Below are 19204 nucleotides of genomic sequence, written 5' to 3'. Positions count from 1 at the left end.
TTTCCACTATTGTCCTTCTATGATCCATTCTACATATGGTATTCAGAGCAATCTTTCTAAAATGTAAATCAGATCGTGTTAGTCCCTTGCTTAAAATCTTTTACTGACCATTCAAATCACTAGAATAAAATCTAAATTCCTTACCTTGGAATCTCTTCATTATGACCCCTCTTCAATATCTGATCTTACCTGCTTTTTCCAACTACTTGCCACAGCATACACAGGAACTACATTCCAGGTCTATTGTTCCTGTTTTGGTTCCTGATGCATGACAGACCCATTCTTGCCTCAGGGTCTTTGCACATGCCATTCCTTTTATCTGGAATGTTCTTCTTTAGATATTTGCATGCCCTCCTCCTTAGATTTCAGGACATATGTTCCCCTCATCACACTTCCAGGCCATTTTCTCTGTATCACACATATTTTTGTCCATAGCATTTACTCTCCAAAGTAATCTTAATGTGTGTTTACTTGTTTAGTGTCTATTTCTGCATCAAGGATATAAGTTCTATGAGAACAGAGTCTTGGTCTGTCTTGATTCACTACCATATCAATAAAAGTATATTGAGTGAATGAATGAATCATAAACCTACTGGGCATGTCAGAGTGTAGAATTGCACATCTGCCTCCACTCTTCCTCATTTCTCCTTGGCCTATTTTCTGATTGTAGGAATCCAGGTCACTATGGCAACCACAAATAGAGGATATAATTGCCTGATTACCTGCTTGTACTAACATCTTGCTATACTGAAGATGCTGCTACCACCATCTTTCCAGATGTTGCAGTGGTCTTTCCATGTGTAAGAGATAAATCAAAAAGAACAACAGCAATGCAGATGCAACATTACTTGGCAATCGCCACCTCCTTGTACATGGTGGCAGGGTGGACAATCTAGAAAAGAGGAAAGTCCAAGGGTTAGTGAGTACATGTCTGTGAAATAATAAGGCATATATATGAGAGTAAGTTTGCTGGTGTGGGAGGACCCAAGCAGCAGCTCAAGAATCTCAAAGACCTTATGAATTCTTGGACAGATCCAAGCATTAACATCTACCAAAACAGAATGAGTAAGCGAAGAATCAGAAGACCAATATGGTAACAATGAACCACAAAGGCATGAACTAAAAGCAAACCATGAAAGAGTGATTTTAGTTGTGCAGAGTATGGACTGAGGCTTTATATCACTGAGGATTCTATAGTAAGGATTTGAACAATATTTAACTGACTTGAAGCTGATTGATTTTGTTAGGCAGTGAGACACATACGAATGAAGCAACTGTATTCAAAAGAGACAAATTCCAAAGGAAATTCACAAGAGATAGTGCCACGCATATGAGCATAAACTGAGATACTTGAATATTACTAAATTATGATGAAATCATTGAGAATGTCATAGTAGGAATCCTAAGGAGAAGTATTAACAATTCTGCATTTCTAGTTCATATGGAAATGCTAATTCCACTTATGAAAGTAAAGTACAGGCATAGCATTATTATAATTAAGACCTTACAACTGTAGAAATGAAGAGTGGTGTATTAATAATATTATAGACATGTTTAGCATAAAATGCAAGCAATGTAGCTCAATTAGTTGTACATTCCAGTCTGCATCTGGATTTTCTGTGAGTCTATTACCTTACAAAGCTAAACAGAAGAATAAACCTTTCAAGCTTTTTAGGGTGCTCAGACGTTAGCCAGTTTTTGTTTTTCCTGCAGCATTTGTCCCTGGAGAGTGCCAGAATCTTCTAAAGCCTCTTTTAGAAAGGCAGTATGTTATTTTAAAGAAGTAGTTAAGATCATCTTACTTGGGTGATGATGGCTGTTTCACATGGCTAACAGCCATACTTGCCTCACAAATAACCTGAAACTATGTTCATTTTTGCCAGCCCTCTTGGAAGAATGGATATAGTGGTTTACAGAAAAATAGCCTGTATAAATTTCAGTAACTCAGCTATTTGTTTCTTTCTCTACATTTCTTAGAAAAGCAAGCAGAGGAGTTAATATCAGAGTAGATTTGAGGGAGTGACCGTTAGGAGGAGATAAGTATATATTGACTATTGAATTGACTATACTCAGTAGATATTGACTATTGGATTTATTAGAATGTATTAGATCTCAGTGAGAGATCATGGAGGAGAGAAAACCAGAAGGACTCCATGAGGTAGGGAAAAGGGGAAGGACTCTGAGACAACATAAACTTGAGATGGAAGTAGGTAGTACACCCACAAATAGATTTATTAGTTTGTAAATGATGAGATAAGCCACGTGAGTGGGCATGGGCATTCGATCATTCCTCTATTCTTATATTGATCAATTAGAGAGTGCTCCCTCTGGGTCAGGGGTTAGGTTAGAAAGTTGTATTTGAAGTGCCACCTGGATGTAAATGATAAATATTAAATAATTAACCTACATAATAAACTTCATGATTTTCAGATTGTTCAGAACTCTAGTCTGAATTATCAAACAGTCTAAATTAGAGAATTTTTAAAATGTAGTCTTCTTTTTGTGCTTTACTTTCAGTGCACACAGTAAGTCAATTTAGTTTAACAAAAGTTGCCAAGAAATGGACTTTATTTAATGAAAGTATTAAAAAAAAAACTTTAATTGCATTACATGATTTTTTCTACATAAATATGTACTTATAATTTTATCCTCTTAGGTAGGTTAGGCATGTCTATTATAATTCTGATTACAATCCTGATTAACTTCATATATCCTCCTCTCAGAGTGATTGTAGAGACAAATTCCAGATCTGATTGATTTCTACAAATTCTACATTTCTACCATTTTGGTATGAATTATTTTCTACCCCAGTATGTTAAACTTTATGCTTCATCCTTGGACCAGACAAGTGCTACTGGTGACTTGAGATTACTGGTATAGGCATTAGTCAACAACCATGTATAAGCATCTCCTGCAAATAATATGCTACCTCCTCACCATACTTCCTCCTTGCCCCAGAAAAACCTCTTCTTTCCTTCATTTAAAATGTAGTCCACTGATACAAGAGGATGCGCATGCTCTTGATATATCTGATCCTTCCCCTCAGAGTATCTAGGTCCCATTGGGCGGTCACATCATTCACCTAGCTTCATCAAGGGAAATAGATGTTCTAGTGGCCCCAGTCCTTTATGTCTTTCTTTTCCTCCTCCTGACATTGAAGAAATACCACCCACCCAAAGAAGGTGTTATATCTAAGTCTTTGTCTAAGCCAATCCTTCATCTCTGAAGGCTCAGAAGAAGCCTGCCAGAGCTTGTCAAACCTACTGGCAGTGGTGAGTGGGGCTGGGTGCTCTTTCCCTTGCAATCTTGGCAGAGAGTTATGTAATCCTTGCATCTCCACTTGGTACTTGAAGCTCATTTTCCCTTGATATTGGGAATCACAGGATTATGGGTTTTGTAGTTTGACTAACTACTTCACTTAACCATTTTTTTCTGTGACAAATGATCTGAGTTACCTGAGTTATAAATTAGTGGTGGAACATCATTAGCTTATTATCCGGGGACTGCATATCAGCCCCAACATAGGACAGCTTGATTTATATAAAATTAATGCATAGTACAAACAAAATTAATTGAACTCCACCAATCTTGATTTGTGACAATTAAGATTCCAAAACTTCAAATTCTTTTCTTAAAAAACAAAAGGTCTTCCATTCTTTCTTCACATAATCTGTAAGAGTGTATCTACCTTTTAAACTGATAAAATGCAGCAGATAAATTCTTTGAATATTCTAGCGGGACAAGGCAGGGGTCAGCACAGGAAGTGCTTCCTTAGGGCTTGTACTCTGGTGGGGCTTAATAAGGATTTCTAAACCTATTCCTTTTTTTTTTTTTTAATGTCCTTGGCCAATCATTTGTGTAAATAAGAGGGGTGGACATATTGTGTGTGTGTGTGTATTTACTTGTGTGTACATGGAATATTTAGGGAAAGATGTATAAGAAACTGGAAATATTTGTTGCCTCCAAACAGGAGAAATGGGTTGCCTAAAAACAGGGATACAAAAGATAAACTATAATTAACTCTACCACATTCCGTACCGCTTGATTTTTGCACCATGTGAATGCCTTAACTATTCAAATAAATAAAATGTAAAAAGTCCTTGGCTGGTCCACCTCCATCTTTTATCCTCAGCATCAGTACTGAGGGAGATGTCTAAAAGTTTGGGGCTCTCACATGAGGGACTCACAATGTTGGCCCCTTGTGGCCCTTATCACCTGGCTTGGCTCATGGAGTAGAAGGAATGACAGATGATGGTAACCTGTCTGCCATTCCCTGGAGTGTCCTATGCAGCCTTAGAGTCGCCCTGTAAATGACCAGCTTTCTGATATACCAATCTCCTTCTTTGCATATGAACATTCTGAGAAGCAAGTGCCAGTATAAATTTGGGTAGCAACAGCAACGTGACGTTTAAATAATAATCCTTAATACCATTCTTCACATGTGGGACTGAGTGAGGGTTTCCTGGAGAGAGGTTGATTTAGGGATCAGAGATCAGCTGCTGAGGCTGGTACTTGGAAAAGACAAACCAAGCATTCACACCCCAGACCACTCAATACCAGCATTGTCTCCAATCCATCCTTCAGAAGGGGGCTACAAGAGGGGGAAGGGATAAAGGAAGGAGAGAAAATAAACCTTTTTAATCCCTTAAAAGAAAGTGCAGGAGAAAGAATGAACAAGATGTGAGTATGAAGGGCCAGTTACCAGGAACATTTAGTTTTGAAATCAACTTTGGCTTTTCATCTCCGACTCCAATGTCAAGTTTCTTCGCTGTTTTACATTCCTCATTCCATCTTTCAGCACTGGGCCCCTCCACCCCCACACTCCCCTGCCCTTCTCCGTTTCACTCCCTCTGTCTGCCAAGGTTTGCCTTCCCCGCTTTCTCTCCCTCCCATCTCCGTTTCCTTCCTTCCTCACCCTTCTCCTCCCCAGTCCAGGACTCTCCTCCTGTTCTTTCAGAGCTTAAGTCTCTCTCCTTCTTCCCTTTCTCTCGCACAGTACCTCCAAGCTCCATTCCCTCTTCTTAAGGAAATCAGCCAGGCCTCAGATGGAGCTGTTGTCCTGACAACCTAAAGGCGCATCAGGCTTTCATTGAGGCTGGCTGCTGCCAAAGGGGGCAGTTGTGCAAAGCGAGGGGCCACGGCGAGGGGAGGGCGGAGGGGATGACGTGGAGGGGCTGTTGAAATCCGCGGGGGCGGGGGAGGTGCGAGCAGAGAGAGGGAGGGACTGGAGGGAGAAACAGGAAAGGGAGGAGGGGGAGAGAGGCTCTGGGCTGCTGCCGCTGCTCTGTGGCTTTCTTGACTCGCCCCGGCAGGCTGGGTGCTGGCTCACTCGCCCGCCCGGGAAAGTGGGTTACGGAGCGAAGGAGCTCAGCGCCGACACTGGCAAAGGAGCATCCAGCTACAGACAGACCAGAGAACACCTTCCCTTTGCAGCCTTCTCTTCACCTTTTCTCAAGGGTTTTATATTTGTACTCTCTCTCTTTTTAAATTGTGTTGCTTCGACTCCCCCCCCCCCCCGCTTGGGTTTTATGAGGGCTTTGTTAAGACTTAGAGGGAAAAGAGACTGAGCGAGGGAAAGAGGCAAAGTGGAAAGGACCACAAACTGGCAAAGCCCGTGCTGCCTCTGCTGTGGATGAGAGCCCGCTGTTTGTAAAGCCCTCTCGGCGAGCAGCACGCGCACACCCTCCAGAGTACACGGACCCGCACCTCGGCGTGGCCACCATGGTCGGCAGAGTTCAGCCTGATCGGAAACAGTTGCCGCTGGTCCTACTGAGATTGCTCTGCCTTCTTCCCACAGGACTGCCTGTTCGCAGCGTGGATTTTAACCGAGGCACGGACAACATCACCGTGAGGCAGGGGGACACGGCCATCCTCAGGTAGGGCTTTCGGGCAACTTTTCTGCTGCGTGAGTGTGTGTGTGTGATCTCCTTGAACTCCAGCTGCTGATGCTGCAGGCTGGTGTGTGTGTGTGTGCGCATGCATGCCTTTTACTGACTGGCAAGGTATCTGCCGACAAATTTCAAGGGAATTCTGGTCCCCGTCCAGGACCGGCAGGGTTAGTTAAATGTTATTTGGGTCTTAGGACCTCGTTTCTCTTACTCAGAAAGCCTAACTTCGCCTGTGGTATTCGTGGCACTGGGCAATATTCTCGCCTTTGTAATTGAAGATGCTTTGCACTTCAGAGTTTTGTTGGGGTCCCTTAATTGAGAAAGAAGTGATGTTGAATTATGGCTCTCAGAGAGTGACACACAGTGCTGCATTCTCTGTTCTGTGTGTGTGTGTGTGTGTGTGTGTGAATATGCACATCAAGGCTCTCGCTCTGCCCCAGCAGTAGTTCAGATAGGAGAGTTTCTGTAAGGATCTTCTAATTGACATCGAGAGCAATAAATCAATTGTAGAACTTTGGTTGGTTACCGAGCCTTTTCTGGAATGTGGATAGAAATCAACACAAGAATGAAGAGAAGGGGAAAAAAAGGAACTTGCCAAATTGCTGATATTAAGGATAGGAGTGTTAAGCACAGAGGTTAGGAAAGAATTAACCTGGCATAAAATGGATATTCCAAATTGATTATTGACCTCAAAGTCTTATCTCTGTGCAGCTCTGCCGTACTCTGAAATGTAATTTGGGATTGAAATTTGGAAAAGAAGAGTCCCAAGTCCTTGGGAGTTTGACCCCAATAAGGGGCAGTGAGCTAGAGAAACTCGCATGGAACCTAGCCATGATTCTATCTTTGAAAAGCTCCAAGCTTCTTTTCCTGTGTTTCTCTTCTCTCTTCCCCCCTCCACCAATTGCACATACCCCTTGTCTTTTTTTCTAGCTTTCTTTGAATTTCCATCAGATACTAAAAAAAAAAAAAAAAAAAGAAGAAGAAGAAGAGTAAGAAAAGAAAAAAAAAAAGAATGAGAGAAAATGTTCTCTTTGGAGATCTTTTAAAATCTCATTTAATCCAGCTGAGATAATCCAATGTCAGTCTGTCTATCTAGCTCATATTGCTTGTTGTGGCGATAAAAAAACGGTATACAATAGAAAATAAACCTCTAATCTGTGTGCAAGGAGCTGATAGTGCATAAACCCTGGGGCATCAGGGAGCAGTTCTGTGGCAGAGCTGCCTACAGCAGCAAAGTTTTCTTTCCTTTTCTCAGAAATAAATTTGGTTGGCTGTCATAGTGTCCTGCTTTGGGATCTCTAGCCTTGTTAGAGAGGAATGTGTGTGTGTTGTGTGTGTTGTGTTGTGTGCGTGTATGTTGCTGCAGATTGTAAAAACTAAGAAAATGCTAAGGTGTAAGTACCCCTTTCTTCATTTCCTGAGCATTGAGTGATGATGAATCCCAAAGATCCTTCTATCCAAAGTAGATTTTCCCTTCTAGCTCTCCGGCCCTGTAAACCTGCCTGTATGATTTATCTCCATGGAGTAATAAGATTTATGGAGTAATTTATCTATTTGCAGAGAGATTTGAACATGATGCAGAAAATGTTTTTGCAAACACATAAGCATGCCATCTCAATTGCTAACATTCTTACTCCCTAACATCATTAACCCTTTACTAGTGAAGCACTCTGTATAAATTTATGCTATCCCTAAAAATAGTTTCACTGATTATAAGATTGAATATGAGAGAAGTGAATACTTGGATATATAAGTTTTTATTTAAATGTCCATGAACTTTGTGAGATCTTTCTAAGTCAGCATCACCTATATCTTAAGCTATAGTTATTAAAGAGTTAGATAAGCATCTAAATATTAGTTCAGAAGAAAAAAGGTATTTTTATATTTCATATAGTATATGCATAGAAGTCTATGTCTATGAGTGGCATGAATATCTCAGTACCTACATAAGTATCTGTATATGGTATATATGTGCTTCTGTGTGTCTATGGCTCAAAGAAATGGATTTTTTAAGCAACACATTAGTAGACATTTACAATGTGGAAATGGGGATAGTGAGAAAAGAGAATAAATATAGAAGCAGTTATTCCCTGGGAAAGAGAAGACAGACAATCAGAGCATCCAAAGAAGTCACCTGTGAGAGTCCATTGCTTCCCCAAACCTCACCTAATGTGCCCTCTTTTTTACTTCCTTTGCCCTGGACGAGGCTTTATTTCTGGGTCGGTGGAACTCTATCAGAAGTAACTGTGGAGAGAGTTCCCTTTGTTTTCTTAGCTGACCTTCTTCTCAGTCTCTTTAATGGAATCCAGTAAGCTTTGTGGGTCAGTTTCCTGGGGAAGAATGGTGCTCTTGCTTTCTGTTTACAAGTCCAGCCTGGGAAAGACTTGCTTCCACTTTATTTGTGGCATTTTACTGGGAACATGAGCTTCCATGGGAGGAGAGGAAGGAGAACTTGATTCATTGGAAGCCACAGTAGATGTTTGGCACTGAGAAAGTGAAATGGCGAGGGGAAGAAAAATCCTCTCTCACTGAGTCTGTGGCCCTGAATAATCTGAAATGGCAACACGAGACAAGGGAGGCTTGTAATTCTGGTGGTTCAGTGACAGGAGTTTGGCTGACTGTCCCCACAACATTTACCTTCACTGCCTACTTCCATGAACCAAGTGTTTCTTTTGGGAACTGATGATCATTTTTGTATAATTATGATCTTTGAAGTAAAAGTGCGCCTTGATAGAGCGTATACTAATCTGGGGGTCCTGCTCTGTAATTCTATCTTTTGGGAGAAAAATAAAGACTATAGAATGAAGGTAACAAAACAAGATGGAAAGAGAGATACTCTCACGTATACCAACCTAACTCAGTTGTTTCCCAGAGAAGATTCTAGATCTTTATGAGGCCCTTTATTATCCTTTAAGAGCTAAAGGAAACCACAACACCATCTTCCATCTCTAAGGCAAAGAATCAAAATGTGATCTACAGATCAGTGGCAGCAGCAGCAGTGTCTGGGGCTCCTTTCTAATCTATTGAACCGGAATGTGTGTTTCTATCCGTATGCATAGGAAAGTGTGAGACGCACTTGCCCACAGGACTTTACTTGTTGGGAAGTCTCAGGTGTTTTCCTCAGCAAAGCCCACCTACCTCCCTGCCATCCCCACAAGTGTAGGCGTTCATCAATTACTGGATGAGTTTCTAGCACTGGTCCTTCCAACCCTCTACGCTTACACACAGACACCCACAGAGATTCATCTCCTGGTTAATCTCGGCAGGTTGAAACCATGTAGCTCTCTTGATAAATCAAGGGAAAAGTGGAAATAGATAGTGTTCCAATTCAACCTTTAAAATTTAATTTTTAACAGTCCATTGAATATATTTTCAATATCAGCAGCATATGTCTGTAAAGATAATTATAAAATACTTGATCCCAGTGTATCTGTTCATAAAGTAACTTTGTAAAAATTACATATGCATGCATATCTGGACATATCTAGCATAAGTACATATATGAATATATGATAAAATGCAGGGACTTCACACTATTGCCATTTTAAATATTTTAAACTCAAGGTATTGAAATTTTATTTATTTCACAATTCTGACTCTGATGTTTGTAGGATATTATAATACTTTTTATAGTGATATCATTTTTTCCATTTAAATATACCTAATAAGTGTTAGCCATAAGCAACTAATTATCTTAGATAGTTAAATTTTTCATTTTTCAAAATTTTAGGTCTTTTTTTCCCCTGTTTGTTTCTACACTAAGGGAAAGAAGAAGAAACAACACAAAAGATGTCATTATTTGTAAAATGTGAAAATTTTGTGCAAATTTCAAGGAAAAAAGTGGCTTCTCTTCTATAAGGCATCTGGAACGCCTACATTCACTAAGAAAGTGTCAACACTCCAACAAACTTCTGACACAGTATGTGGTTTTCTACCACTTATAATTCACTATTTGAAAACAAACTTTGTGGGCATGAGTCCATAGGGAGAGTTTGTGACAATTATAAGTTTTTTTTTCTGTAACTAAATCACTAAAAGTAGTCAAAACTTATGGGTCATTACTGATACTTGAATGACCTTCCATTGCCTGTAAAATCTTGTATTAAATGTATTTGATAAATAATGGAGTATAGCATACTATATATTGTCTAGGAATATGGCATATTATATACATTTTTTAAAGGATGTTTATGCACCTGTGAATTCATTTATGGCCTGAGGAACACAGCATGCAACTCTCATGTGACAAAAGCAAATTATGATAATTTGTGTCTCTATAAGTACAAAACACATAAGTTATATACCCACACACACAGCTTCCCCCCCACATATTAAGGTGATTTTTCTGTTCTATATAATTTGACTTCAAATGAATTATTTGTAGAATTGTGGAGCAAACAACAAAAGGTGACTGACTCATTCACTAAATCAGTTGGTGAGGGTTAAATATCTGTGTTTCTTGAAGCTGGTTTCACATAATAGCAAACAGGCAAAAAAAAGGGTTAGTGCATTTTGCTGTGGTCTCTGAGAGCTCCAAGTACAAATGTCCGTGAGTCACCTGCTAGGAGGTTGCCTGAATGTGTGTTGGCCCCCCTCACTGTCATCACCTGAGCCTTAGGGAGCTCTTCCCTTCAGGCCATTACTTAGTGCTTACAGCCACTTGCCCTGTTCTCTGAAGGTCCTGCCTGCTCGTTTCTAAGACTCAGAAGACCTGGGCTCTAATTTTGGATCTGTCCTTGCATGCTACATGACTTTGAGCAAATCCCTTAAATATTTTGAGCTTCAGTTTCATTTATAAAATGCTGAACCTATCTATTTTAGTTGCTCTGTGGGATTGCTTTAGGAAAGCTCAGAAGAGGTAAAGTAGGAAAGTTTGCTGAGTTGTAAACTGCTACACAGGCATAAAGCATTAGTGGTATACCCAGTTGTTCAGACTTTAGGGAGCTCTTTTTTTTAGACCAGTGTTTCTCAAACTTGAAGATGTATCAAAATTACCTGGAGTGCTTGTTAAAACCCAAGGGGCTTCTTGGCCCTTACCTGCAGAGTTTCTGGTTCAATAGGTCTCTGGTAGGGTCTGAGATATGCTTTTGAACAGATGATGCTGATGCTGATTCTACAGGACTGGGCCACACTTTGAGAACCACTGACTCTTGCTACTACAAATCTGTTCTGCAGATGAGCAACTTAAATATCACATAGTACTTATTAAAATCGAAAATCTCAGGGTCTGTTCCAGACCTACTAACTCAGAATCTGCATTTTAACAAGATCTCCAAATGATTCACAAGCACATTAAAGTTGGAGAAGCACTGCTTTAGATGGTTCCTGACCATGGCTTCACATTACAATCAACTGGGGACCTTTTAAGGAAGTACTGAAGCTACATATACTCTACTCTCAGAAATTCTGATTTAATTAGTTTGAGGTAGGGCCTGGACATAGATATTTTTAAAAAATGACTCTGATGTGTACACAGAGTTGAGAACCACTGCTTTACTGGCTGAGGGATCTCTTTTACAAGCCATTTTTGGGGTAACACTTAATAGATACGTAGTAAAAAATTAGAGTCATGTTGAATGGCTTGGGAAACCATTCAACAGCAAAGATATGCAAGTTTAATTGGGAGAGAGGAAAAAGATCATCATAGATTCATTTCTTTACCACACTATTTCATAACTATAATGCCATGGAAAATGGAATGATTTTATTTTAATATGGATCCAATTTACATAATATCTATTGAAATAGCGTTAAATCTTGATTTTTATTAAGCATATTGTCTTGTGTTCTCTCTTTCATTTATATTAGGCAAGACACAAAACAGTTCTAGTTTTGTGTGTTTTTTTTTTTTTTAAATGCTATCTCTAAGAGAGAAAAGAGGCAATATTTAGGCAAGAAAAATGCCTTCAGTGTTACCTCATTCAAACAGGCTAAATTGTGTGCATTTATGTTGCCATATACACAAATATATGATTTACAAGATAATAGTTGTATGTTTGTAGAGTTCATCTCAACTTTATGTGAAACTTAAAGATAAATCTTTATGTTATAGGTAAGGACTTTTCATCAAGGATCTCAACTTTAGCTGAAACTTATAGATAAGTCTTTGTGTTATAGGTAAAGACTTTTCATCAAGGATATAATAAGTTCAGAATACTCAACAAGTAGTCAGAAGGCCAAGATCTAAATAGCTTGAAATAGTCTGAGCTATTAAATGAGGATAACTGACAATTACTTGGCCTACTAAAAAAGCTATTTTTATGATCAAATGAGATACTATGTATCCAAGTGGTTTGTAAACTATAAAATGGTATAAAACATAAGATCTTAATAAGATTACTGTCATTATATTCACAGTAGGAAATAACTTTTAGAAAATTAGAAAATTCAATAAAATGAGCTTTCTGTTTTTATTTCTGTGGTCAAGTTTGGTCATTTGCACTCAGATGTTTGTATCATTTTATTTCAAGTCCTTTAAAGTCACAGATATCTTAGAATGTAGTTGAGTTTCTTTTCAGGAGTGCAGGGTGAGTGAACACTTTTTTGTAGTTACCTGTAATCAAAACGTAGTCTCAAGTTAATGAGTGATTAACTTTCACAAAAGAAAACACTGTGCTTTAGATTGTGTTAATTGCTACAGGATAAATTTGTGGAAATTTAGAGTAGGAAAGGCCTTGGAGATTAGGCAGTCCACCATCTCATATTAAAGTGATGTAACTGGGAAGAGAAAAATTTAGTTAATTGTCCAAAGATTTGAGTGACTATCTGAGAACTAGAATTCATGTCTCCTGATTCTCCCTCAGAGCTCTTTATTCTACAGTACCACTGAAATTATCATCTTGGTTTTCATATTATCCCATGATATGCTGGTTTTTTACCCCAAATTATGCTAAAAATGTCTCTCTCTCTCTTCTCTTCCTTACTCTACCGTCCCTTCTTCCACCTCTCCCCATCTTTGCCCTCCCCTCCTCTTTCTTTTCCTTTTTCTCCCTTCCTCTCCCCTCCTTTCTTTTCCTCTCTGTCATCTCTCCTCCTTTACCCTCTCCTTCCTGTCCTCTCTTTTCTCTCTTCCATGCAAATCAAAGCTGCATTTACCTGTGGAGGATCATCCAATTAAGTGCTAATAAAGAAGGAATTTTTTTTTATTGATGTCTTAACAGTTTATAACATTGTGAAATTTTAGTTGTACATTATTATTTGTCAGTTGCCATATAAAGGCCTCCCTTCGCTCTTTGTGCCCGCTCCTCAACCCCCTTATCCCTGGTAACCACCAAACAGTTCTCTCTGTCCGTGTGTTAGTTTATCTTCCACATATGAGTGAAATCATGTTGTGTTTGTCTTTCTCTCTTTGGCTTATTTTTCTTAACATAATACTCTCCAGGTCCATCCATGTTGTTGCAAATGGGACAATTTTGTCTTTTCTTTATAGCTGAGTAGTATTCCGTTGTATATATATACTACATCTTCTTTATCCAATCATCAGTCGAGCTACTTCTTGGCTATAGTGAATAATGCTGCAATGAACATAGGGGTGCGTAAGCCTCTTTGGAGCGTTGATTTCAGGTTCATTAGATAGATACCCAGTAGTGGTATAGCTGGATCATAGGGCATTTCTATTTTTAATTTTTTGAGGAATCTGCATACTGTTTTCCATAGAGGCTGCAGCAGTTTGCATTCCCATCAGCAGTGAATTAGGGTTCCCATTTCTCCACAACCTCTCCAGCATTTATTGTTTTTTGTCTGGGTGATTATAGCCATTCTAATGGCTGTAAGGTGATATCTTAGTGTAGTTTTGATTTGCATATCCCTAATGATTAGTGATGTTGAATATCTTTTCATTTGCCCATTGGCCATCTGTATATCTTCCTTGGGAAAGTATCCGTTCATATCTTCTGCCCATTTTTTGATTGGGTTGTTTGCTTTTTTGTTGTTCAGTTGTGTGAGTTCTTTATATATTATGGAGATTAACGCCTCGTCGGATATCTGATTTGCAAATATTTTCTCCCAGCTGGCAGGTTGTCTATTCATTTTGATCCTGGTTTCATTTGCCTTGTAGAAGCTCTTTAATCTGATGAAGTCCCACTTGTTTATTTTTTCTCTTGTTTCCCTTGTCTGAGTAGACATGGAATTCGAAAAATCACTTTATGACCCATATCAAATAATATACTGACTATATTTACTTCTAGGAGTTTTATAGTTTCAAGTCTCATCTTCAGGACTTTGATCCACTTTGAGTTAATTTTTGTGTATGGCAAAAGAAGATGGTCTACTTTCATTCTTTTCTGTGTGGCTGTCCAGTTTTCCCAGCACCATTTATTGAAGAGACTTTCCTTTCTCCATTGTATGTTCTTAGCTCCTTTGTTGAGGATTAGCTGTCCATGGATGTGAGGTTTTATTTCTGGACTTTTAATTCTGTTCCATTGATCTGTGTGTCTGTTTTTGTACCAGTGCCATGCTGTTTTGATTAGGATATTTTGAAGTCAGGGATTGTGATGCCTCCAGCTTTGTTCTTTTTTCTGAGGATTGCTTTAGCTATTTGGGGTCTTTTGTTGACCCATATGAATTTAGTATTCTTTCTTTTATTTCTATGGGGAATGTCATTGGAATTCTGATTGGGATTGCATTGAATCTGTAGATTGCTTTAGGTAATATGGACATTTTAACTATGTTTATTCTTCCAATCCATGTGCATGGGATATTTTTTCCATTTTATGTCATCATTGATCTCTTTCAATAATGTCTTACAGTTTTCATTGTGTAGGTCTTTTACCTGATCAAGGAGGACTTTTTCAGGAAATGCTTCATCTGTCACGTGTCCACTATCTATCTTAACCAAGTGAGTTTTCTTTCCTTCACACAGCTTCTGTCTTATCATATTCTCAAAGCCATTCTTGTATTTGGCAGAACCTATGCAACTTTTTAATTCCTTTCTTTCTTGCTTCTGGTACTCTGCCTATTTCTCAGATTTCTTATCTAAATATTTAGTCTTCGCCCTCAGTACTTCACTTGAGTTCCTAAATCCTACTACCTTCTTATTGTTACTTATGATCTTTGGCCTGGTTAAGTCTCCTACTACTTGTCCCTCCTAGAGACCCTGATTAGGATGGCTGCAGCGAGGCTGTGGTCACAGTCTCTGCTTTCAGTTGGCAGGCTATCCTTTGCGCAACCTTAAGGGGTGCTCTACACATTGAAGTGATTGTAGATTGTAGTTAAAATTCTTTGAGGAAGGTAGATTTTTTTTTTTCTAATTTGCGCAAAATTTACTTTGGGCTAACAATGGAGCTGATGGTGGCAAACTGGGAGGAACTGGACATAGATCTAGACCAGACTCCTGGGATGGTGGAGGCACTGTATGATAAGCCCTACTGCAGTTGCCTGGGAGTTGTGGTAAAGCATGCAGAACAAGGTCTCATGAAGCTTTCTTAGCAGGTGAGTGGTGGAGCCAAGGGAAGTCTAACATGTTATACCAAGAAAAGGGCAGAGCACAATCAGGGGAAAATAACAGGTCAGTAACTCTCAGTGATCCCCATGGGGAGGCAGACATATGTCACAGAAAGGTCTGTAAGCTCCTAGTAGAGACTCAGTCAAAAGGCTAAGAGTCCTTAGGATAAAGGCGGGCTTAAGCAAAGCAGAGCCCTTAGTAATAAGGATCTTATACCCCAGACAAGTTACCAAGATCTGTAACGTGGTGAAGGATACAAGTGAAGCTCTGTGTCAAAGCTGTTGTAATCAGGGGTGACATGAAGATGAATCTCAGAGCATTGAGCTCCATCTTTTAAACCTCTTGCTGTATAAGTTTAGGATCCTAAATCCTGGTCCAGCTGGGTGAAGAAAAGATAGAGACAATGGCCTGAAATGAAGTAAGAATTAACACTACTCACTTTTCCCTGTCTTAGCTAGCTTTACTGGATTATATATGTAGTCTACTTGGACCTTCCAGACTTCATGTAGTTGGCAGAACCAGGGACCTGAGTTCATCTGATTATCCTAGGCCTATTGTTTTCCAGTATCAATTTAGAAATGTCACCAGATCCTTCAAAGGCTTCTCACCATCCACAACATAAAGTCAGAGATCCTTAGCTTGAATAACTCTCCATGACCTGCTACTTCATTGTGTCCACTAACTTGGAACCACTTACAGCCTCTGCTCATCAGCACATGAATGTCTGTACACACACAGTGCTGGTTCTTAACTTTGTTGATGATGCTCTCTCTGCCTGGAACCTCCTCTGTCCCGTCTCCCGGCCCCCCATCATATTTCTTTGCTGGATTATCTCCTTGCTGCTCCTTCCAGGCTCAAGGCTAGTCCTGGTACAATCTCATTGGGGAAATCTTCCCTAATTCTCCCAGACTGGGTTAAGTACTCTATATATTATTGCTGGTAGCCTCTCTGCATATCTTTTCCCCCTGGCCTTATTAAGGCATAATTGACAAATAAAATTTTGTATACTTAAAGTGTACAATGTGATGATTCAATATACATATACATTGTGAAATGATTGCTACAATCAAGTTAATTAACACATCCATCACCTCACATAGCTACCTTTTTCTGTGCATATGGTGAGAACACCCAAGATCCACTCTCCTAGCAAACTTCAAGTATACAACACAGCATTATTAACCACAGTCACTATGTTGTACATTAGATCTCCAGAAATTATTCATCTTATAACTGAAAGTTTGTATCCTTTGACCAACATGTCCCCGTTTCAGCTACCCTCCTGCCATTGGCAACCACCATTCTACTCTCTGTTTCTATGACTTTCACTTTTTTAGATTCCACATTTAAGTGAGATCATGCAGGATTTTTCTTTCTCTATCTAGCTTTTCTCACTTAGCCTAATGCCCTTCAGGTTCAGCCACATAGTTGCAAATGGCAATATTTCCTCATTTTTATAATATTCCATTTGAGTAATGTTCCATTGTGTGTGTGTGTATAGATAGATAGATAGATAGATAGATAGATAGATAGATAGATAGGGATAGAGATATACATCACATTTTCTTTGTTCATTCATCCATTGGTGAATACTTGGGTAGTTTCCATATCTTGGCTATTGTGAATAATGCTGTAGTGAACACAGGAGTGCAGATATCTCTTTGAGATACTGATTTCATTTCCTTCAGATATATACCCAGAAGTGGGATTGCTGGATCATATGTATACCTCAATTTAGCACTTACTACACTTTAAAAGAATTATGTTCACTCTTGTCTTGCCTCAAATGTACTATCAGCCCTTCAAAGGCAGGCATCTCATCTACTTTACCTTTTCATCCCAGAATTTAGCTTAGTACCTGTAGGTGCTCAGATAAATATTTGTTCACTGAATTGAGCAGAGGGATAGTCATACCATAAATCAAGCAGACCAGAAATTGGTATATAAAAGAGGAAACAAATTAGAAGGAGACGGGAGTGAAGCCAAATATGTTAGTGGTGAAAGCAACTGCCGCTGGAGTAATTGTGGATGTGTAGTTGAAGAAGGTAAAGTAGTAAAATCAGAGACTGATTCTTTTCTGATCAGTGGTGGGGGATAGGAGACTAGAAACACTCTCAACATTTTCCAATGCAGCTACTCTTTTCAAGCACAGCTTTCTAGGGAATAAGAAGGGCAAATGGGGACATATTAGGGGGATCCCAAAGCTTCAGCCACAAGTTCCCAGACAAAGTACCCTCCGTTCTCTGATAGATTAGCTTCTGATAAAACTGGGAGTCACTAGCAGTGATGCATGTCCAATGTCTGAGAAGAGCTCAGCATCCCAGGGAGCTGTAAGAGAAGAAGGAATATATCTTCTGGGGGCTGCTGACGCTTTCTCCCTCTAGTGGTGGCTGTGAACTTTCAGGGGCCAAGTTGGGGATTTAGGAGTTACTTAAGGTGGCAGAATTGTGCAACAGGTGTATTCACCTCATTAGTTCTCCTTTCTTGTGAAATGAGGCAAGGTGCAGATCACTCGCACTCATTTGACTCAAAGTAATTATTCATACTGAACAATGATGCCTACCTGGGTTTTGCAGTGTAGAACTCATTACTCACTCCCGGAGAAATTCAAACTTGAATGTACAGTGGACTTTGTAATAATCTCAAATTCCCTTCTGTATGTCTTGCCATAATGCACAAAGGTATTATTTATATCAGGTCAGAGGAAAAGCCTGTAACTCTGAGGAAAAATGCAACCCAGCTTCTCATACAGTAACGCATTACTATTTATTCCATTATAATTTTTCGATGATGCATTTCTATATTGAATTTCTATAGTCCGACGTTATCCAAAGCTAATGATTGATATCCTTTCTAAAGTTGTGCTTTAGTCATGCTACTATGTGCCACAGTACCCTGCTAGGAACAAAAGATAAAAACGAAAGTGATGTAGTTCAATGCTAAGTCATGCAGAGCCAAATGTCTACATGTGAGAACATTGATTGGGAAAATTAATTGGTCTCCTGATTTCTAATTTTTGTGCTTCTTTAGTCATACCTCATTCTAGCACATCTATATCAGGCCTATTTATTTTATGGGGTTTGAGTCACAAACGGTTGCCAACTTGTGGCTAATGTTCATCTTGAGGTAACCGAAGTTGCTGTCATCTTCTACATGTTCATGATGTAATTGTATGAGCATATCTTCAGATCAGCATTTCGTATTGCTGAATCGTTAACTTAGCAGATGAATAGATTTTTCGTTGACTCCGTTTCTCCTCTCTATTCTTGTCCCTTTTGTGATTCTAGTATGATGAAATGATATCTAATATTGTCACTGTGACAAGGAATTGTCTGAAGTCTATAGGATATCACTAGATTAGATAAACTTCTAGATTGAACACCAAGGGATTTAAATGGCTTTAGTTCCACAAAAACTATTAACTGTATAAAGTTGGGAATTAGTTTCCATTGTTCCAACGCCAAAATGGGTGTAATTCCTACTTGCCTCTTAATGTTTTGGGTTGGAAAGTGACATTACGTTTTCGAATATGGTTGAGTGCATCAGAAGAAATATATGATATTATAAGCAGGATGATGATATGCTCAAATTAAAAACAAATAAATTCCTATGTTATCTTATAAATTTTATAGCATAAGAAACTTAAAAATATTTTTGCATTAATGCCTTAATCCTTGTATAAAAATAACAGAACTCAAAATCCAGTTCTAAAAATAAGAGTATATATTTATATAGAATCTGTTATGATGTGTAAACAATTTGTGTCATGAATATACTTAATCTGTATTGTCTGGATGTGTTTGAACACAAGATTTTTATTTTATTTTTAATTTCTTTTGCATATATTTATAATTGTATATAAAAAGTAAAAGCA

At 38.9% G+C, this 19204-nt stretch overlaps 1 protein-coding gene across 2 annotated transcripts in view; it reads left to right on the top strand.

Annotated features, from left to right (window-relative positions):
• Positions 1-5312: 5312 nt before the first annotated feature.
• Positions 5313-19204, top strand: part of LSAMP (limbic system associated membrane protein) — a 589224-nt gene continuing 575332 nt past the window's right edge. For both annotated transcript variants that reach the window (XM_058555836.1, XM_058555837.1), the window contains exon 1: positions 5313-5876. In XM_058555836.1, coding sequence (XP_058411819.1) covers positions 5722-5876 — 155 coding nt within the window. In that variant the 5' untranslated portion in view covers positions 5313-5721. The remainder of the gene's footprint in view (positions 5877-19204) is intronic.

Source organism: Diceros bicornis, chromosome 15 (genome assembly GCF_020826845.1).
Source record: "Diceros bicornis minor isolate mBicDic1 chromosome 15, mDicBic1.mat.cur, whole genome shotgun sequence".
NCBI lineage: Eukaryota > Metazoa > Chordata > Mammalia > Perissodactyla > Rhinocerotidae > Diceros > Diceros bicornis.
This window is presented reverse-complemented; position numbering and strand designations above follow the sequence as displayed.